Source organism: Phalacrocorax carbo, chromosome Z, assembly GCF_963921805.1.
Source record: "Phalacrocorax carbo chromosome Z, bPhaCar2.1, whole genome shotgun sequence".
Classification (NCBI taxonomy): domain Eukaryota; kingdom Metazoa; phylum Chordata; class Aves; order Suliformes; family Phalacrocoracidae; genus Phalacrocorax; species Phalacrocorax carbo.
Window position 1 is genome coordinate 75674125 of NC_087548.1, and position 22837 is coordinate 75696961.

General features: G+C 44.7%; 1 protein-coding gene across 3 annotated transcripts in view; it reads right to left on the minus strand.

The window, feature by feature from the left end:
* Positions 1 to 20821, minus strand: part of GRIN3A (glutamate ionotropic receptor NMDA type subunit 3A) — an 83389-nt gene extending 62568 nt beyond the window's left edge. For all 3 annotated transcript variants that reach the window (XM_064438984.1, XM_064438983.1, XM_064438982.1), the window contains exon 1: positions 19796 to 20821. In XM_064438984.1, coding sequence (XP_064295054.1) covers positions 19796 to 20533 — 738 coding nt within the window. In that variant the 5' untranslated portion in view covers positions 20534 to 20821. The remainder of the gene's footprint in view (positions 1 to 19795) is intronic.
* Positions 20822 to 22837: the final 2016 nt, after the last annotated feature.

Consider the following 22837-nt stretch of genomic DNA (forward strand, 5'->3'; position numbering starts at 1 on the left):
ACACACCCACTTGCTCTGTCTCTCTAAAGATATGTGATGCTGATCTTGGGACCCAAAGGTGCACAAAAGTGTGAGCCCAACACCTGAGAAAAGAGATACAGAAGCCGTGTGTTTGATGATATGAACTGTATCATTACTGAGAATGAGCTATAGTACATGGATAATTTGCCTATAGGTGTTAGCATCACTGGGACCAATAATACTACTTTGATTAGTCTGCTAGGACTTTAATTAGACTAACAATAAATTCCTGGCTTTGCATATAGAATGGGCTTCTAAAGCTCCTGTTAATTGCATGTGGTGTTTGCTCTGATGCCTTGCTCTCGAGGACTATCGTTAACACAGTGCAAGAGTTGACAGAGAATTTGGCAATCAAGGCTGCAATTACAATGCACACTGCCAAGCACTACTCCACCGGGCTCCTTGGCACAGCACCCCTGCCAGGCTCCTCAGCATGAAAGGCTCTTGCAACGGCATTCGCATCCTTGCCCTGTTATGGCACCTTCCACCTTCCCATCAGCAAGATGGACATGTTGCAGCAACTAGAAAAATGTTACTTTTTCACAAGCACAACAGGCTATGAGTTCACTTTCTGTATCACCTATCTTTTTAGGCATAAGCAAAATTCTCAGTGAACAAAAAGAAATTAATTCTGGGAGAAAATGTAAAATATAAGGAGACTGAGTACGGAGAAGACTGATTCATGTTATGTAGGCAAAAGAAGTTTGATCCCCTTTTACAAAGGCAGCTATTGTCCTTCCTGATACGCACCTGGTGTACCCACGCAGCATTTAATCCAATTAGATTTTATTCACTATTAACACCTGCAGCATGGAATAAATCTGGAGCACCGTTTTCACTCACCAGTGCAATTCCAGCAAGGCTTGAAAGTGTCTTCAGCTCTTCCCAAGCATTTGCATTCTCCATACCCTCAGTAGCCTCATTATTTTCACAAATGACTATATTCCTACCAACAGGCTGTGCAACCCTATCTGGTGTTCGCAGCTCAGCAGAGTGAAACTAGGTCATTTGATCTTGGAGATAAATGGGGAAAGAGGTGGCAATTCAACATAGAAACCTTCCCTGTTCATCCTGAGCCAATGCTGTAAAACAACGTTTAGGATGAGGCGCACAGGGCTGCCCTGCTGCAGCCAGCACCTCCAGGCACAGGACAGCCCTGGCTGCTTGCAGGGCACCAGGTGCTGCTCTCTGTGGGCAACATGCAGCGACCAGATTAGCCTCTTTGTCTCTACAGGTCCCTGCCTGTCAGAGAAATACCCACGGGTTGTGCTGCATGCAGTTAAGCATGGAGCAGTCACTGAAATGATAGCTGCATGTGGCAAAACACAGCGGGAGATGTGCGTGATCTGTGCCCTGTTCCTCAGAAAGCCAGCACCAGCTCATCATCTCATCCTCTTCTGCTGGGCCTTGCTCCAGGCATGTTCCACAGGATTAATTTTACCTACACGTGCATTTTGCTCTATATTGATTTTTTTGTATGAAAGAAAGCTGAGAATTAAGCTTGCAAAGACTGATCTGTTAACTCTATTAAATGAGGCCAGGGTAGATTAAGTTAGTAGTTCATCTTTCTGAGGCTAGACATTTAAATCATGGCTCTAAGGTGAATTCTTGTGTGTACTTGCTTGGCTTAAAATCAGGAACAGAATTTAAACATCTCCACTTGAGGTTTCTTATTTAATACACGAAGGATTTAATTAGAAAGATGGGAAATTAGAAAGGAGAGTTATAATTGGCTCTCAGGGCAGGGGGTAAATGGGAAAAAAAAATTAAAAATCAAACACCTCTTTTAAAAACAGTGCACTCTGTGTGCGGTGGGGCAGGGAGCTGACAGAGGGGACTGGCCACCAGGACATGCTGTCCTGAGTGGCCGTGAAATGCCACTTGCTGCCCGCCCAAAGTCTGTGATGCTGCCCTGCCAGCCTGGGGCCAGAGGGTCTCATCCTGCACAGGCATCCTTGCCTTGCTGGGCACCTTTCACTAACTCTACCAGCCGATGAAGCTACTTTCCTCAGCAGAAGGCAGTTTCTTTGCATAAGAAATAGTTCAAGGATAAATGCCACTCAACACCAACAGTTGCTGCAGGAGGAAAAAATAAATAAACTGGGAGGTGTTATGTTTGTTACCTCCTTGGTTGCAGATTTACTATCTTTCAACACAAGACAAGAATTTGACTTTTTAAAATGCAGAAACACCTAGTGACTTATATTCACTGTCAATTTTTTAATCACTGTTCCCTATTTTTCTTCCTAATCCTGAATTAATTCATTGTCATTAAAAAAAAAAACCAACCAAACAAACCAAACAAAAAAACCAACAGCAAACCCCCAAAGTGTACCATTTTTAAGTTTTGTGGCAGTGTTTGCAAATTGCTTTTCTGGGCATGCAAAACACAAAATAAGGCATGATCTTGTAATCAGGAAGCGCCTACCCCCCGCCCCCGAAGGCAGAAGCATTTGAGTTTCCAATAAAGCATATAGCAACTACCCACAAAAGTGTGTGACTGCGCAGAGCCCGTTACCAAGGCACACAAGGAGAGAGGAGGAGGAGGAGGAGGAGGAGGAGGAGGAGGAGGAGGTGGAGGAAGGGGCCCTGGCTGGCTGTTGAATATAGAAACTGAGCGATCCGTTTCGAAATCCCTGCCTCGCCTTGTGCTCCCTTTGTGGGCAAACACTTGTCTGTAAATGGCGATAACCCCCTCCGCCGTGCCCTGAGGGGTACAGATCACCACGGTGGCAGGGCCAGGCTTCTTGCTCCGTTGTGAAACAGCTCTCTGCCCATCTTAAGGCTTACAGCAAGATAAATATTTCACACCTTTTACACAGGGAGGGATCAGAGTGGAAAAGGGGGGGGGGGGGGAAAGTTAAGTCTTGTAGAATATACCAGGATTTTGCCAGAAGCAGAACCTAGGGCTCAAATCTCCTGTTCCTTCCCATGCTAGACACAGTTGTCTCAACAGATAAAAGAACGTGCATAGTAACAGCCATTTATTTTACGGGTTATTGTTAAATAATTTGGGCATTTGTACCATTACACTACTCACAGTGCACTGGTCTGTCCTTCATCTGAAACTGACACCCACCCCACTCATCAGGGCCCCATGTCTGCAAGTGTCTGGATAATGTGATTTCCTCATTAGCGTTAAGCGGACAAGAAACTTACTAATTATCCATTGCATTCCAAAAGAGTCCTGGGTAAAGAGTCATGAAATGAGACCTTACCGTAATAGGCACTTCACAGAGCAGAAAGAGGTTTACAGCAAGTATGTGGTGAGGGTTGTGAGAATATGTCAAAAATCAACACCCATGCCTGTTTCATCCTGTGATTTATAATGTGCAGGATGATCAAGTGAACATTTACAGCTCCTAGATTTGACTCAATCTTCTGCTCTCATCTTAATGCTTGACAGAAAACACACAGTACCATCACCTCTCTGCTATGCACAAACACTTGCACAGGTGATTGCTACCACATTTTCTTTCACTCTGCACATAGCATGGACACGTAGACCAATAATGAAGTGACTGCATGGAGCTTGAGAGTCACTATAAAATATTAATGATACTTATTTATCCCTCCTTTGTATTGGCCACTGTATTTGGACTCAGTGGAGCGGTGGTAGCCGATACTTTGATTACTTTAAGCAATGTATCCATCCACATGTATGTAGTATGGGACAGTGGGCACAGGCTGAAGGTAAGTATGTGACCATGCACACTGGGAAAAACAGCCTGCCATGCCATATAGGACCATCTGGCTGTACTGAAGATTTGTACTGCTGTCTGACACCATCACTCACCAAAGCTAGCACTAATCATGAGACACTGACACTGGCCAAATAAATGTAATCCTATTTTCCTTCAGCTCTGCCTGTGGCAAGTGCAGCCGGTCCCACTATCACGCTGTCAGAAGCTCCTCAGCCTTCCCCTGTAGATCCCTTTCCTGCTGCAACTGCATAAAAGCACCATATGGACAAATCGCAACTGGTGGGAATGGACCCTGACCACGGCCACCGGTGCAGCAGCTCTACCATATAGAGAGAGCTTTTTGCCCTACAGCCTTCCCTTCCTTTTTGATGTGCCAGAGGTGCTCCATGTGCAGCCTGGGGGCAAGCTCCACAGCAGAGGCCAGCACTGCAGCCACTGGTGAGGATGGAGAGCTGCATAAACTGCATAGCAGTGAAAAAAATTTGGAAATCCATACTGCATCAAAGAAATACAAGGTCTTCCCTTGTTAACAAGAAACTGAATAATAGCACATGGACAAAAATAACTCAGCACACTGCTCTTACTAGCAAAATCTTTGGTGGTGGGGAACTGTAACATACTTTTTACCCTTGTAGAAAAAAAGTAGTGATGAGGAGCTGGACAAACTGTTATGATGGAATTAAATACCAAATTTACTTCATTGTAAATAAAGTTCTTCATCCCATCTATTTATGCAAAAACTTATTTGTACTGCTACTTTATGTTCCTTGAGGGGGAAAGGGAAAAAAATGTTGTGGCAGGTTAATAGGGGTTGGCTTCGTTTATGAAAAGGTAATGGAAGTAACAGCAACAATTTAACAGGCTGGATGTTATTGATGGGAAGAATGCTTTGCAGAATGGAAATGAGGGGAAAGGCCTTTACAAATCTAGTTTTCCTTTCAATACTGGCTCTACCTTCTCTGCTGCAATTCCTTTAAATTTCTACTGCCTCCTATCCCCCTTTTATAAAATAATATATCTTCTCCTTAAAGTTATGTAGGGTGTGCGCAACTCTGTGACAGCTGAAAACCACTGTACTCATTGCAAAGCACCAATTACCTGAGTACTTTAGTATCTGGTAAGGCTGCACGTTTCTGTGAGTCAAAAGGCTCTCAAATACTCCAAGCCAAATGAATCAATAAACTCTTGTCTGTGCCTGAGCTTCCTACTGACATATGAGAAATTTTCTTCCTCACAGCTGAGCTCTTCCTGCCCTGGCTCACATGGTAACACGTATGGATGCTATGCTCTCTCTAGGTCAGCTCTTTAACCCTGATGTCAGCAGAAACCTGATGAGTGATTGCAGCTGAGGAAGAGGCCCTCAGCTCCTCATAATGAACTCTATGAGCATTTTGATGGACCTGGGCAGCCAGGCCAAGCTCTCTGCGGGTAGGCTGAGTGCGTAGTTGCATCTGAATACACCTGAAAGCATCAGATGTATTAACCTGCCTGCATATGACTGCCCTCCTCTGCACTTCGTGGCTTATAAACTGTTAAAGCACAGCAGCTGTAATTAATTTTGAATGGCACCTCGTTCATCGGAGCCACCAACCAACCTTCCTACAGCCTTCACCAGTCCAGTGTTACAGACCGATATCACAGTTGAGTCTAGCACTATGGACTAAATGAATTTAACAAACAAGACGGAAGTTATGAATTCAATGATCTGGGAGCCAGTCTTGAGTTATGCAAAATACACTGAGTTAGGTATTCACAAAATTGCTTCAGCATAATTGTCGGCACGTGGATTGTTTGCAAACAGCTAGCACAAACTACTTAGTGTTAATCATTTGTTCCGTGACATAGTTAGTCATGCACTATTTCTGCTTCTTGAGTGGGTGATTGTATCCTCCTAAAGGAGAGGGTAAGAACCAGCGAAAATGAAGCGCACCCTGGGAGTTTAACACGGATAAGCGCTTGTGATAAAATACGAAAGCGTCATGTCTCACTAATCTCAGGCAAGATGTTTCCGTCTATCCATCTCCATGCAAATAATCTGTGATGACTCTGCAGAGTCTGGTGAACCAAGGCTGGGGACGAGGAATTCAGATTGACTATTTTTGGCACCATGATTCTTTTTAACTCTCAGAACAAGGGGAAGTGTTGCAGAGGAGTATCTAATTCCCCCAGACAACCTGAAACGAAGGGATGACAGACCACCGCTCCTATGATTTTGGCAAGAACATACGACCAAAGCTGCTGTCTCTCTCTGCAGGAAACAGTACTGCTTCAGGGAGAGCGAATCTATAATAAAAAAAAATTACAAAAAAGTGTATATTTCCTGGAGAAATAGATATTTCTTTCTTTCCCCATTTCAGTTTTCTCTGTTTACATGATGCTAGCATTTGAATGCAAGTCTTGGTCAGTTTTCCAAACAACAAATTATATTTCTACACATTTCATTGACCTGTGATGGAACTAAGGAAGGTGAAAAAAAGAAAGCTCTGAATTTTGCTTTGATATTTTGCACTGGCATGGAGGCTGCACTGCCCCGTCTGACTTAGGGACCTCAAATATTCTGTAAAATTCCCTGCTTAAAGCCCTTTAGCAGGAACCACACAGAACACCAGGATGTATTATTAATAAATAGAAGTGAAACAGCCAGCCAGCTGTGAGAATAAAAGCGAGAGAGAGACACTCATAGAAAGCAGGATCTTCCATGGAAGGTTTGCTTTTCTCTTCTGAAAGGTAAGCAACGTCTGGAGACCACACCTAAAATGACTGAAGATTTTATACATGCTTGAACATATTGATTGGCACACATGCGGACTGTTAAACAGCAGGGGTGTGGGGGTGGGACAACTAGGCAAAGAGGTGGGAAGGCTGCTGGAACATCACCCTCCAAGCTCACGGTGAAGGCTAGGGTCATTACCCCACCAGGAGGGCATTGTCAGTCTGCTGGCCCACACCGTATGACTGGATCCACCACTCAGGTGAAACAAAGTCCTCTGCAAAAAAAGATTTTGTGCACAGCAGGGAACTTGCTCCCTGGGTTGGCTCTTTCTTCCTCTCACCGCTAATACTCTTAAAAAGGATGGATGTGGCAGCACCACACAACAGCTCCAATGGCGATCATGTCATTGTTACGTCGGGTAGTGGTCAAACAGGCAAGCAGACAGGCAATGGGATGCTGCTGATTTTGACAGCCTTGGACAACTTTTATCCTTCCAGAGGAAACTTCTGAATCAGCAAGGAAATTCAGCTGGACTTCTCTGTGCCTGGGACTGGTAGACCAGTAACTATTCCAGTACTCAGACCAGTCTATTTCCCCATACGAAATTTAAGCATGTTGGAGAAGACTGAGCTTCCCATTTGAGTCCCCTGTTCAATGGTCAGACTGCATATTCATTTCTCTCCCTCTTACTGACAATAATAATCCATTTTGCTGCTTATTTTCTCTAATAAGATTGTTATAATTTGTATGACTCTCAGAAGACATGCATTTGCTTTCATAGTGCTAGTATAATATGGATCCAGAAAAGGACTAATTATCTGAATTATCGTTGATATTAGTCAGTGAATGGCTTTCTATAGATTTTTAAGTGAAGAGAACTCTCTGGTGAAAATAAGGCAAAGTAGGTAATATTAAAGGTTTAAATTCATAGAAGTGCTAAGTTCGCTTATGAATATAGTTTTAATATGGCAGCAACAAGCACAGATCCTGCTGGACTAGTTCCTCATCCTTAACAAAGCCATACCACAGTGAAGTGAACAGGAAGTCTGAATATATTGGTTTGGTTTTTTTAATGATGGCAATTGCGTCAGAATCAACACATAGATTCTCACATGAATGAAATTATTCACTTCAGCTGTTCTTGTTCTCCTCAACATTTGCTTTTCATGAACATTCCAGTTATCAAATTACACCAGGACAAATGCTCATAGAAAATGAATAGCAAAACGGAACACTTGCAGTATTTACAAGTTCCAGCTTCCATGTATATCTGCAATTCCTGTGTTTATCAGTTTGGAAGAGAGAACAAATAATCATGTGGCTTAGCCAAACAACCAAAACCATATCTCAAGTTGGTCCCTATTCAAAGCCAGTGAAGTAAAAGGAAGCACTTTCATACATTTTTGGAAGGCTCTAGGATGCAGTTATTCCTAATGCTTATATTGTTTGTGCTTGATCCAGAAATTTCAGGTGGTTTTCAGGCAGAAAAAATGTCTGTGATTATCAGATGTATTATTCACTGGGAATTCTCACTTTGTTTTCCTCCTGAAGTACACTTCTGGGGAGGAATACAAGAGCAGTATGATGTGGTCAACAAGCTCCCATCCTCAGTCAAGCAAGGCATCTTTCTTATGCTATTCATGTGGTACGCTGCATCCTACCACAGGTCTCAATTTGCAATTTATTCTTTTGCTGTAAACCTGTAAGGGTTGTGAATGCCCAAAGAGGACATCACAGCACAGCTAACTTTCACATAACTACATGTTACATATTTATATGCACTGTCAAAATGGTGGGAAGATATGAAATTGAGTTTCACTGGAATCTAGCAGGCCGAGCTATTTATAAATAAGTGTCTTATTTTTGGTGCTCTTCAGAGAATGTGATGAACAGTGAGTGATGAGCAATTTATGTTGCTGATCATTTGTATCACAATAGAGCCTTGCGGTCTTTTTCTGGAGTCAAGACTGTTAATTTAGGATCTGTATTATCCTACAGTGGAAGACAGGACCTCAGAACAAAGACCAATGGTCAAGATTCAGAAAGGGTGAAGTGAGCATGCCACACTGAAATGGAAAAGTAGGTAGAAAACGGTGTAGCTTAAAAAAATTTTAGGGTTCCTAGGGATTATGGGCATCAATATTCTAAACAGACTCATCACCCATTTCTCTTTCTCAAAAGAAACTCTCAGTGTGAAGGAATCCTTTCCCACAAGTATTCTGCACTGAAGGATTTTTCTATTTATACAATGAAAGATAACATTAAACAAAATATGGCATAATGAATGTGAAATAAATGCCATTAGAAGGATTACATGCTGTAAAAAGATCTTAGGGGTATAACTGAATGGAAAAAGCAGGTTTTAATTAACAAGTGTGTAAGTACCCTGTACGATGTAAATAATTCATGTGTATAAAAAAATTATCATAAGGATGACTGAATAATGATCATTTTGGCTTCCCTGTGTTGACTGCTGATGCAAGGTTCCTAATCAGAGGCCACAAGAGTATTGCTAACCGTACCAGTCTACCCAGCCTATTTCTCTACTGATACATTGTGACACAGACTTTTAAAGAGGATATTGATAGGTGTTTTTTTTTCTCCCCCAGATCTCTGAGGAAGAAACACTGATGCCATATTTTATCATATCCCTACCCCCCCTCCCCTTAGCTCTGCAGCAGATAATTTTATAGATGGCAGTGGGAGTTTGGCATGAGCTGCCCCTCTGTGTGGTCGGAAAGTAGCTGCTAACAGCAGCAGACCATTTCCCTGCCACACCAGGCAGTGTAAGTGGTTTTGCAGAACTGGCAACGAAGCGGGGATGTGGGGATCATGCAGCACCACACCACCTCCTTCTGCTACCCTGGAGCAAGGAAGCATCAATAAATGTTACTGGTGCAGGTTGTGTGCTTTCTGGATGACTGGGGAATGAGGGACAGAAGAACAGCAGAGCCTTCCTTCATAGCATTGCTTGATTTTGTACTCTGGAAATAAGCTCCTGGAAACCCCTGCAATAGGTGCAGCATGGTGCAATGACGTCTGAAGTTTTCATGTCTCAAAGATTAAACCAAAAATAATCAATACTTGTTGCTTTAACTATTTACCTACGTTTGCCTCAAGGCTGTTATTTGGTATATCTTTGTCCCTTCAGAGCTCTATAGTTTATCACCTATCACATGCATTTTAAACAAGAGGAAACATGCACATAGCTCTTTCACCCTGCTGCCCTTCCAACGTAGGAATAAAATCACCTCCATGGTATTAGCGTACTAAGAAAATTAGTGTACTAAAAAAGCTAAAACAGTTACAGTACACTCTTGAAAGAGGGCAGCTATCAACTCCAAGTAAAGGTTGTATCTATTTTTCCCATTTTCTCATGCTTATGCCAAATACAGTAAATTCTTAAAAACAACTCTTCTACAGAAAGCTGTTTAACTGATACATATGAGTAAGCCTTACATGCTGAAAAAGTGATAAATAATTATGCTCCATCTAAAATAGCACCGGAAAATTATCAAACTGTGAACTCATAATACTGACTTTTCATCTTATGTGCAAAAAAAAGTTCTTTTAAAGCCCGTTTGAGTGAGTACACTATTAAGATGAGTATAATGCAACTGCTTTATCAGTAGCATCACTGAGAGAGCCTGGTGCATAATATAGCTGCTCTTTCTGGCTATTAATTGCTATGTCTAACTGTTCTTTCCTTGCAACAAATGCAAGACTTCATTTTTTAAATCTCGGTTTATGCTTGAAGATCTATCTCATCTTTTAACTCTCTTAAGTTAGAAAGCCTTGTAAAATGTCTTACAAACAGCATGGGCAATCATTTCCTTCACAGTCTTAAAAAAAGCTGGAAGTGGAATAGCATGCCTTTAGGAAATACTAAAGAGTTTAAAATATGCCTGTGCAGCATATTCATAGATTTTTATAATGCATTTCAAATACTTTCCACATAGTAAAACAGGCTTTGGAAACTATCATCACAGATGAAAGCTGGTGAAGAAAAAGTAATAAAAATACTGTAGCAAGAAAAGGAAAAAATGGTGCCTGCTTCTGAATTCGCTAACATTTGATTTCTCCTATATAATAATAACAATCAAATGATCACAGTAATTTCCCCATTTACTGTGCTTTAGTGGCAGCTGAGGGAGCACCTGTGTTCATGTTCACTCTTCTCCCCCGCCTGCTCCACCTCCCCATCTGCTGCCAGCAGCCATATAGATTCAGGTGACTGAAACATTTCAGGTAAAAGTTAATTAGCCAGCATGCTGAACACCAGATCTTTTCAAACCAGTGCCAGGTAGAAACATTCCAGTTAGCTCCTGAGGGCTCTCCCAGCTTACCACTCCTGCAAGGGTGCAGTCCATTGCAAGGGAGACTCCATGCAGCAGGGCGCATCCGAGAGGCTCATCATCATCTCTCAACTTGCCGATAACACACTGACATACCTCGCAGAGACAGGGATGGCTGCTTTGCACTGCAGCGGTACCCACATGCTCTCTGCTCATACCAACAGGGTACATGTATCATAGAATCACAGAAAGTCCTAATATGCTACAGGGGTGCAAGACGTTTGTGAATGGCTGTATTGTACTATGCTATGGGGAAAGGATACTCAGAACTGAGTGGTGAACATCAAACCTGAACAGAGGTATGTTTTGAAATCCTGTCTACAGCCAAAACCAACTTCCAAGACCAGCTGCACATAAATATTGGGCCGCAATGCCCTAAAAAGGCAGCACATAACAATTACCGTGGTTTATTGTGGTTTGTAGTAAGCCATACTCTCAAGTCCCTTCTCAGTTCTTCATGTAGCTGTCCATAATTACCAAGAATTATGTTGGTAGCTTGATGAGACAGCTGTGAAGCTCTTGGGGCCAGATTGTGAACTTCTTCTTCATACTGACAAGGAGTCCCTTGCACAAATGGCTCTGCTCGAGTGTGACTCCCTTAATAAATGAATCATCTATCATTGCTGCCTACTCAAGCTTAAATCTTTCTCCCAGTTCTGCTGTTACTTCCACCATCTGCACATCCACTCCCCATGGTGGTGAGAACAAATTTGGCTGATCGATGGCATGTTTGGGAAAACAGGGAGACCTTCAGGCACAGACCAGAAGTAAGGAACAGTCACTGATCCTAAAGCTGCTGTGACTAAACTTGCTCCCATTTCTACTTCATTCTTCCATTATGAGAAATTCAGATTTCCACTTCAAAATCCCTTTTGAGTACCTATTGGTATGACACTGCCTGTATCCAAGCAACCTTGGTCTGTCTCCTGGCACTCTGAAATGCTGACCAGAAGATGTCTCACCCCAGGTGCCAGAGCATCTGGTGGAACTGTCCCCTGAGTTGCCCATGTGCATCTCTCTTCCTATAAGTCTCAGCACAAAGGAGGAAAAAAAGCTTCCACTAATAACACCCACCCACACTGAGGCCTCACACCCTTAGCAAGAAGCCACCCCCTCCCCAGCAGCAGCAATAAAACCACTATCTGCCTTTGATCTAATCTCTATTCCTTTCATTGCTTCCTAGATGTTGGCTTTGCAGTTCCCTGGGAGGTCTGCACTGTTTTTTTGGGGAAGCTTTACACACTGGAAATAACTGTCCTTAGCCAGGGATCAAGACAGCCCTGCTAATTCAACCTTGACTTAGTCAGGCAGGCTGTTTTGCTCTGTGCTTGGTGATCCCAGATCTTTGTACAGTGCTTTCATGTAAAATTCAGTCCCCTTGTTTTTATGCTTCTGGAATCACAAAAAGTAAAGGCTGAAGGGCACATCTTCCTTTTATTCTCAGTTCAGTTTATTTTCTCCTTCTCTCTCCCTGTGTCACTGACAGTTATGTTTCCAGTTTTCTTGCCTCCTTTTCATGTTTTCTTCCCTCTCTTTTCTCTGTCTCCTTTTAGCTATTCAGAATAAACTCTGCAATGCATAGCTACTGGTATTGCAGTGAGATCTGGTAGTCTCATGTTCAACCAAACTGAAAAGATGATCCTTCTCCTCTTTAAATGCTCTTCAGTAAAATCTACAGAAACATGGATTTATAGCCAGATTCTTTTTTAAAAGGCAAATCTAGAATTTAAAAAGAAACTATGCTTTTTCCATTTTTCTGCTAATTACAATAAATTCTAGCCATGCTATGCCTGGATTTCTTTCACATTAAAAAATTACACAGAAATACACAGGGGAAAAGAACAGAACACATTAGATAAACATTTTATTTGCTGACTTAAAACTGTAACTAAATCAAAAGTAGCCCAAAGTTCTAATGATTTGAGTTTTCAATATTTCATGGTTTTAAATAATAAATAACTCATTAAATATACTCTAGATGAGAACATCTGTAAGTAGTATTTGAACTTAATTGTGAGCATTGAATTGAATAACATATAACATGATGAGATCTTTCTAATTTCTAATTTCCATAGTTCTGCCTAGTTTCCTACATCTGCCATGTAGCTTAGTGGAAAGATGAGGTGCTTTCTCTCACTTCTGTGGACATACTTTTGGGGGAAGTTATACTGAACACTCCAACTTACATTTCTAGAGTGTTTTCTTTAATAATCTGTTTGGTACCATAACTTTTGTGTTCATATAGTATCTGCTAGCAAATTGCCTTTGAACTTGCCTTTTTTGGCCAAATTTTTCATTTTTACTTCATGAATACAGCTAAGTATTCATTGGTGTTTCTTCTAATAATGCACATCATTCAGTAAAGTAATAATTAATGACTTAACCCTGTCATAGTTTAATCACTCACTATTAACATGAGTTTGTGCAGTGTATTATGAAATGCCTCTTCTTGGCTAGGCAATGAGGAAGGCATTGTTTTGTGAATACCCGAATAGCAAAAAACACAGAGGAAAACATCATGTATGGTATTGAATTCCATGTTAACTCAGCTTTTTCTGCATCACAGAAGCAGCACAAGACAAGGAATGGGAAAATCTTGTTACTAGCCAGCTACTTCCTCCAGGATCTAGTACGATATCATAAGTACAGCGAGGAATGACACTGATAAAGAAATGCACATCAAACTGCAAAGTAGGTATCTTTGCTTTTGCGTTTTCATATCAATTCTATATAGATTTTTTTTTTCATTTATGTTGGAAATGTCTACTGGTATAGTATTTAACTACAAGAATCACCTTCCCTCCACCCCTTTCCCAAATCTTAAATCTTCACCACCTTTTTTAAATGGAATTTATCTAACTGCACATAGAACAGAATTTAAAGTCAACTTTGATAAAACTTGACAAAATCAGAACTTCAAGAACAAAGTGATCATCTGCATAATTTTATCTAAGGATTCCCAGAGTCAGATATCTTGAATAATTATAGACTCAGTCCACATTCTAAACCTGGGTAATAACCCCTTGCTGTATTTGAGACAGATTGCTTACTGTTGACTTGATGACACTCAGACAAAGAATCTTTGGTGTATGTATTTCAAATAATGCTGCACTATCCAGTTTTCAAAGTCTTAGATCAATATGTACGTACTTATATCCCCCTAACTTGGAAATAAGCAGGCACTCAAATTGTGGTATGTCCAACATTTCCTTAAATAATCATTGCCAGGAAGAGGAAAAGAAGAACGTATGGAAAATTATGATTGGTGAATTATGCTGTGAATGGTGATTGTCAAAACCAAGCTTCACCACTTCTATTACAAATACTATAAAATAAGAACACCTTTATGCTATCTAAGCTAAGTGTTGGAGGAGCTTAGGGCAGTTTAAGAAAGATGCCTGCTGTAAGAGTTCACTGAGAATTGAGTGGTAAATAACTTTCTAGTACTACAAAGAACTTCAAGTCTGAACTAACATGCTTGAAAACACTTTTTACCTCAAAAATTTGCTCCTCCATAAGCAACAAAACACAATAAAAATAATATATTCTCATACCTTGAAGTGTCATATACATTCACCACATACCAGCCTAAAACATTCTAAGCTGCAAGACCCCATCATTTCAAAAGGCCAGTGGCAGGACAGTGAATTAAATGGATTTCTGAGGGGCTTTCTTCCAGAGGAGAGGGGTCGGAGATATCACTGAAAGCTGCTACTTGGAATAGTTCATCTCAGCAGAGTTCTGGCTTCTTTTGTCTCAATGGCATGTTAAAAATAAGGATCCAGAGGACAGAACTGAGAGAATCACTTTCCTGCATTCTGAAAAAGGATCTTTTGCAGTCATGATGAACTGACTCCTCCTTAAACACTGTAACTAGAATAAAGAGAATAGTTCCTTATTTTCCTTCATTGTCCCATGCTTCTGTGTAGTCAAAGCTTGTTGACAGAGGAACTATCCTTGAAGAAGTCCCCGTGGGCAGGTAGGTGGCAATGTTCTCTTTTATGTGACTGGATGCCTTTACTGGTGTTTTAAATAGTGTTTATTATGACTCTGACAGTTTAGGAGACAAGGATGAATTCTTGCGTTACCAAGCGTGCAACACGCAATGAAAACAGACCCTGAGCATTAAACAAGGTGAAAAAATGCAAAATACAGAAGGTGCCAACACAACTCCCAAACGTTACGCCAGCATCACTTTGACAAAACTTGAGGGCTTTCTGACGATGGACAAGAATATAAACGCAGACTCTATTCCCTTCAACACACATCATTTATCAACTTAAAGGTACCAGGTTGGCTTCAGCTCTCAATACAGTGAACTATGAAAACTGTGCTAGTCTCATAGCTGACCATGCTCAATGCAGCCCTGGAGCACGAGTAAAACCATTCTCAACCTGAGGACAATGTATGATATTGGGGAAAAGCGTATGAGAGGCAGGAGATTGGATCAGGTAGTAAATGTTGCATAATTGCTTTTTAACAGAGGACTGTTACGATCAGGAGATCTCTTGCATGATGCTAGGATGACAACGCTGCTAGCAAAACACCAGTTATACCTCTGAAATCTGTGTTTAAAAGAATTAACGACTACAGGATACCTGGCTACGGAGCAAAAGCGTTAGTTACTCAAAGCTTTTCTACATTAACTGGCAGTGTAAAAGGACTGTTACTTCATAGCAAATATGTGGCCTAAATTGTGCAAGTTTCAAAAGCTCGCTATGAGCAAAACTGCACAAAGACCTTTGACTGAAAGAGAAGCAGCTGAACACTTGTTTGCATGACCTTTCAATTTCCATCCTTTTTTCCCCTCAAGGCACCTCTGAGAAACCCTCTTGAAGTGCACAACAGGTATGTGCCATACTGTTTATGCAGTGTGAGGTGAGGAGGGTTGGTGATCGCAGGGAAAGACTGAATACATATTCCTCACCTACACAGTAACTAGTACAAACTTCAACATTCAGACTAAGTCAGATTAGCAATGATAGCTTGAATTACCGGAGCCTGCAGCCAACCGCATGTTTTGCAGTCTCTCCCGGAAAATGAGATTTTTAATTCCTCCCACCCCATACCCCCAATCAAAAAAGCTTTTCTGCAAAATGCAATTCTGACTTGAAGGAGGAAAAAAAACGTGTCTTTGGGCTTTCAGCTGGACAGAAGCTTTTCCACATCTCCATTCCCTGGCTGAAATTTCTACCTGCCCTTGCTGGTGGTGGTTAGTATGACTTCTGGGGATACCATACACACAGTGGCATTCCTGGCTGTCTCCAAAAGGGAAGGATGTATAAATCCCCACCCAGGGTGGTTTGATATGTATAAACTATAACTCTGTTTTCAAAAGAAAGCTTAATTCCTTTAAAAACAAACAAGAAATTAAATGTTAATGGTCAGTTTCTTTTTACAGCATCTGTTCTGAGCCTGAACTTGCTCCGTCACCAGGAAATTCATTGCTTAACCTAAAACCCTGACTTGATTTATTTGTTCTTCTGACCCTCTCTGAAGTCACAGCAGCAATCAGCAGCATTGGCAATGCCAGTTCCTCAGGAAACCAGACAAAGCACAGACTAGCTATGCAGGGGCTGATGATTCAGATTTACTTCAATCTGTTTTGTTGCTCTGAGAAGATTCCTTTTCATGTTAAATGACATGAGAGCTACTGATTTATCTGAAGCCCACCGAAAACACTCCCTAAATTCTCAAGTTCAGAGAATGCCGCTGCAAACATGATCTTCCCTGCATTTCTGATAGTATCACCTGTAAAATGGATATTATGGGCTGTTCTTCCCAAACTCTCAGCTCTGAACTGTAGTACTAGAAATGACATCACTGTGTTTATTCATGGTTCATGTTCCCTGGATCTGTTCCTTCAATCTCTGGAAAAATTATTGATGACATTGGCAGTCTTGGAATGAAAAAATAAAGTGTATTTCTTCATACAAATATACGTGATGTGACAAGCCTTGCCTCAATAGCACCAGTGCTTGTGAGCTGCTGTCTCCAAAATAATGAGCTGTCAAAGCTTCAGTGCAATTTGCATTTGTGTTAGTAGTAACGAAATCCAGTGGTTTTTTTTTTGCTTGCTGAATGATAGTGATAAATTGTTACTTTTGCTTACTGAGAGTGTGAAAATTTACGGGACTGACAGTAAATTCGGAAAAGTAAACAGCTTTTTTCAGGTCACAACAGCATCTGGATTTACTGTCAGTATATGTTAGTCATTAAATCCCATATACAAATGAAAATTTGAAAAGTTATGTCACATTCTACTCTGTGCAGCATCCCTTGAATCCATGTGTGCATTTTGCTACACACAATCCTGAACCTACAGCAAAAGCTGTTGCTTGTGAGAGAATGAATGCTGTACCACACCATGTGATGGTTGTTGTCTTGTGATGGTTGATTGTCGTGGGGGAAGGCTGTTTGCTCTTTTTTTTTTATTTTAAACTTCAGGATAGTTGAATTTAATGTGAAACAGAATTTTGAAGATGCTTTAGCAACCACAAAACTTTTGACAACACTCTAGGTATCCAGCTGTCTGCAGTTGCCCAGCTCTGACACCATGGATTTCCTCCCAGAAGTTACATGTTTGAAATGCATCATCACGTGTCACAGAGGCAACAGCCAGCATTACTGGGATGTGTTCAGTTCTGGATCCTTACCTTGCTTTTAATTTTAAGTATTGCTTTTTGCCATCTTACAGGAGATTTGCTCTAAGATGAACGTACTTCTTGATTACAATGAATACCTGCTTATTATAAACTTCTGTATGAAGTAATAATGTTGACATTCAGCAGCAGTGCAGGCATAGTATGCATGTGTTTCTGTCCTGGCATACTGTGAAAATGAAACCTTGTTAGACATCACTACCTTAAAGCCACTCCAACAAAAATTCTGAATGCTGAGGAGAAGCAAAAAGTCCCTGCCTGCAGCAGGTAGTAAGGCACCAGAGGCTGCTGAGGCCAACATCTCTGGGGTCACCTGGGTCCAGGATGCTGTTGGAAATCCTGTAACTCTGTGAAGTATGTGAGGTAAGGCTGCTGGAGCATTGCCTCCAGAGTTAGCCTTAAAATGGTATTTATTACGTGAAGGTAGGAAAAAAGATTGTTCAGAAAGAGGTCAGACCCTCCAAGACAACCTTGAGAGACTAATATACTTGTATTACCTGCTGGCCTTTGAGTAAAGCTGAGATTTTTTTTAAATCCACAGAGCCTTGAAGCATGGTTTTTTTTAGCTTAGCTGAAAAAACCCAGACTGTATTCAGCACAGGTTCAGTGTCAGGCATTGGTCTCACTGTCACTGAAGACAATGATACTTAAATTTCTGCTTCAGAACAAAGTCTTGATTTGGATAGATTGATCCAGTGGTCTCTCCACTGAGAACAATTTGAAAATTAAGCCGGAGGTTTGAAGTCTGTGGAAAGGAACAATGACTCCAACCCTGTGCTACATGTGTTTAACACATCTTGCGTCCTCAGGCAGCTCTGGATGAACCTAGACCCACCTCTAAGATGGAAGCAAAAATAATTCTGATTTCAACAGACAGAGCAAGAAGATGCTGGGTTCAGGATCTGGTATTCAGGGAGCTTTGGCTATTGACTCCAGCACAACTGCAAGGCTGGTAGATGTCACTGAGCAAACCTGGAGGCTATTGACACCAAATGTGTATTAACGGTGGCCTTTGGTGGCACTGATTACCCTTGAGTTTCTGTATAAATCTACAGAAATCTGAGTTAGATGGGTTTTGCCGAAGTAAACTAGCTGAGTTCAGACCAGCATACAGCAGTGACACCTTCAATTACAGACTAGGAGCTGCCTAGCACAGGCCTCCTTTTCCTACCTTTTCTGTCACAATCTAACACAAATAAATAGAGATGTCTAACAGCGAGCCAGGCTGGGTTTTATATTTGCTTTTGCAAACCAAATTCAGTTGGTAGTATTTTTTTCTGATTACATTTTGAGAGCAAAGTTGAGCTACCTCATTTTATATAAAACACCTATTTCTCCTGGCTACTTAAGTGGCAGCTTCACGAATTCCCTTGCATGGACCACAAGGAACAGAGCATTTTCCTCCAACTCTTTTGCCTGAAAATGTTTACTGGCATCAAACACACATTTGCAAAATATTGAACTATCACCTTTTTCCACAGGGTGTAACACTAAATTGCCACCTCTGTTACGACAGAAAGTTTAGCTCCCCTTGGACACTACTATTTGTGCCTAAGATGGTCAAGCACAATGAATTTAGTTTCTACTATTTTAGCTACACAATCAAATACAGACAGCCAGACTTTAGTTTCTGCTACTTTAGTTAGGCAATTATATTTAGCAAAATGATCAAGCAGCAATGCACGAACTACAAGTAAAGAAAATCCTTATGCTTTAGATATAGCTCAACACGAAGTCAAGTTACAGTGAACAACATCCCTGAGAAGTGTCACCTGGTGAACACCCTACAGTGCCCACGCACAACCGAAGCACACACCACTAATAAACAAACACCCTGAATGATGGTTTTAGCCACCCCTCCCCCCCTTTTTGCCAGCAACCTTCTTTAGGTCCAGGAAGCGTGCCCTTCTCCAGAAGCCAAGATAAGGACCTCAGAAAAGCAGCTTCTCATCAGCAGACCCCCTTTCTTCTCTCAACTCTACAACTTAAGGCAGCATACGACGTTGCGCTCACAACTTAGCTTTCACCACCGAGCTCTGTCGTTCAGAGGAGGGATGTTCGTCCCCCCCCCACCCCAGGGCTGAGAGCAAGGGCCAACACGAGAGAGGATGCAAAAGGAGGGAAAGACCCGAAAAGCGGTTCCGACGGCCCCAGAGTCAGCGTGCTCCTCCCCGGGCAGGTTTCGGGCACATCCCTCCCGCGCCCGGCCGGACCCCGGCCCGTCCCCGCGGGGTACCCGGGCGGTGCAGTGCGGATGACGGGGGCGCGGGGGACTCCGCACTGCCCTGCCCACGGGCGTGGGAGCCCCTGCCCGCCGCCCCGCGCCCTCCGGCGCCTTACCGGGCTCCGCCGGGGAAACTCTCCCAGCACGATGCTGACCACGGGGATGCGCAGCGCCGCCGAGATGAAGTCCAGCTCCAGCATCTCGCCGCGGCTCTGCGGGAAGGCGAGGATGGCGGAGACCCCCTGCACCACCACGGTGTGGCAGAGGCTCTGCAGGAAGGAGACGGGGTCGTTGCTCCAGGAGGCGCTGGGGGAAGAGAAGGGGAACAGGGGCAGGTCGCCCAGCCCCGCCTCGATCGCCATCACCACCTCCAGGGACAGGTTGTAGGGCAGCAGCCCGGCCACGCCGTTGAGGTTGGCCACGGCCAGCAGCAGCGCGTCCCGCGGCGAGGGCGATAGCAAGGGTGGCGGCCGCCGCTCCCCGCCACCACCCGGCCGCCGGCCCCGCGGCCCCGCCGCTCTCCCCTCCTGCGAGCTGCCCCCCGCCCGCCGCCCGCCCCCCGCCTCCCCGGGCCAGGCGGTGGCGCGGGGCTGCAGGTGGGTGGCCCCCACCCGGACGGTGTGCCCGATGCGCCGCAGGATCTGGCAGGGCTGCGGGTGGGACGCGGAGCCAGGCACCGCCGCCAGCAGCAGGGCGCAGGGCGGCAGCAGCAGCACGAACGCCCGGCCCAGGACCCCGCGCACCCCCGGCCGCCACATGGCCGGGAGCATCCCGCCGCCGCCTCCCCCGGCCCCGGCCCCGGCCCCGGCCCCGGCGCCCGCCTCAGCCGCCCCGCGGGCGGCCGGTAGCGGCATCAGCCGCGGCAGGCGGCCCCCGCGCAGAGCCGCCCCCGCCCCCGCCCATGGGGCCGCCGCGCCCACGCCCCGCGGCTGGAGGTGTGTGTGGGGTGTGTGCTCGGACGGGGGGGGGCTCGGCCCCCACGGGCCCGCGGGGCTGGAGCGGCCCGGCCCCGGGGCGGCACCCCGCGCCGCCCCCCGCAGCCCCCGGCGGGGCGCCCCTGTCCGCCTCCGCTGCGCTCTGCCCTGCACGGAGCGGGCAGCTCCCCGGCGAGACTTCCCTGCCCGCCTCCCCTCCGCAGCCCGGCTCCCCTTCCCGAGCCCACCGTGCGCTCCCCCGCCCGCCCCCCTCACAGGACTCCCGTGCCCGCCTCCCCTCCCCGGCTCCCCTTCCCGGCTCCCTCGCAGGGCTCCCCTCCGCCCCTGCTCTGCCCGGCTCCCCTGCAATGCTCCCTTTTCCAGCCCCCCGCTTCACCCGGCTCCCCTCCGCAGCCTTCGGTGCGCTCCCCTGCCCGGCTCCGGAGGCGAGAAAAGTTGCCGGGCGGCGGCGGCGGGGCTGCGGGCGGTCGCTGGGCTGCGCTGCGCTCCCACCGGGAGGGAGGGCGACCGCCAGCCCGGCGCCGGCTCCTCCCCGGGCAGCCGGGACTTGTAATCGCCACCGCCCCCGCGGTCCGCCCCGGCGGGGAAGGTGGGTTTTTGGGGGGGTCTCTCGCCCCCTCCGCGCCGCCGGCGTGCGCCCCCGGGGAAGCGTCCCGGGACAGCCCCGTCGGAAACCTCCCCCTGGGTGCTGTCGCCGGGCTCTCCCCCCGCGCAGCGCCGGAGAAGGGGAGCAGTTTTCCGCTTGTGCTCTGTCCCCGGCAGGGCTGCGGGCCGGGGTCGGGGGTCCGCTTGTCCCCGCGGCTGGGGGGAAGTGCGTCCCTCGCCGCCGCAGCTTTCTCGGCGGGAAAGCCGGTGCTGGCTGCCCTCGTTGCCTTTCTCATGCGCCGCTGCTTCAAACCACATCAGTTTTCGAAATGTGGGATTTGAGGTCCCGGCTCAGCAAGCCCTGGACGCTTTCTAAAATTTCTTTTATGATAGAACACCCTTATCCTAAGATAAAATAGGGCAGAAGAGAGATGGGCGTTTGTGTGCGTGTCTGCACGGGGCTATGGAAAGCCCTCCTTGTCTCGGTAATTCTGTTAATTAGGTTTAATCCTGGGCCGTCGGGAGCTGTGCTAACCCTAGGTTTGAGCCGTTAACATTCTGATCAGGGCACCGACATGCTCAGTGTTGTGTCTCTGCTCCATGATCGATCTCCAGGATCTTGGAGGAAGCCCTCTCCCACAGCTGTGTCGACCATCAGAAGGGAAATAATCCTCCCTGCAGCGAGGTGCAGGCTGCCTGCCGACACGAGGGATGTCGAGGGACCTGAATGCATTTTCTGCCGGTGGGACTCCTGTCGTCTTTCCCTGACTGATTCAGCCCTCTTTGAATGCAGTGCTCTTTCCTGCTGCCTGCCGTCCTGCGTGGAAGGACAGCTTGAGACCTTCTTCACTCCTGGAGCAGTTAGAAATCTTCTGGTAACTTCATGAGCAGTTTACCCTGACCTACTGGTAGCCTTATTTGATAACTTAAAGAGCTCTTCTCTGTTAACCTTCTTTCTCCTTTCATTGAGATTTATCTTCAGAGCTATTTATAAAGAAACATCATATGGTCCCTTTCATTTTCCACATTTGGTATGCACAAAATCTTTGTAGAAGGAAACACTTTTCATCGTGCAGAAGAGGTGGCCATTACCCGCTAGCAGGTCTGAACTGCATGTTTTCTGATTTATATTCATCTTTCTTGAGAGGAGGTCACCAGAGTTGTACACAGTCTTCAAAGCGAGGTCTTACTGAGTTCTTGTGCAACTGTGCTGATATTTCTGTCTCTTATGTCCATAGCTCCATCATGTTAGCACCTGCCTGCTGGTATAATTCCTCTTATCTTCCAAATGACCTGCAAAGCTAGTGTGCCTCTCATACTGCTCTTGCTAAACTGATATGTGGTTGCAAAATTGTTTCCTAGGTGGAAAAGTAAGAATGGCAGAGTGGTGGTGGTAGGCCAAGACTGACTATACCAGCTGCTACGTGTGAAGGTGAGCTAATCTTATGTTAAGAGTTAGTAACAATTTCCTATTTCCTCTTTTCTTCTTCCTTTTTCTTCTAGTCTTGTATTCACATTTCAATCTCTTGGTATCTCCATCTCTGACCAACCCAGGTTCTTCCTGTCCCCTTTCCTCATTTTATTGGAAGGAATGGATCATATTAACACAGGTGTTCAAAGTCTCCTCTGTTAGCAATA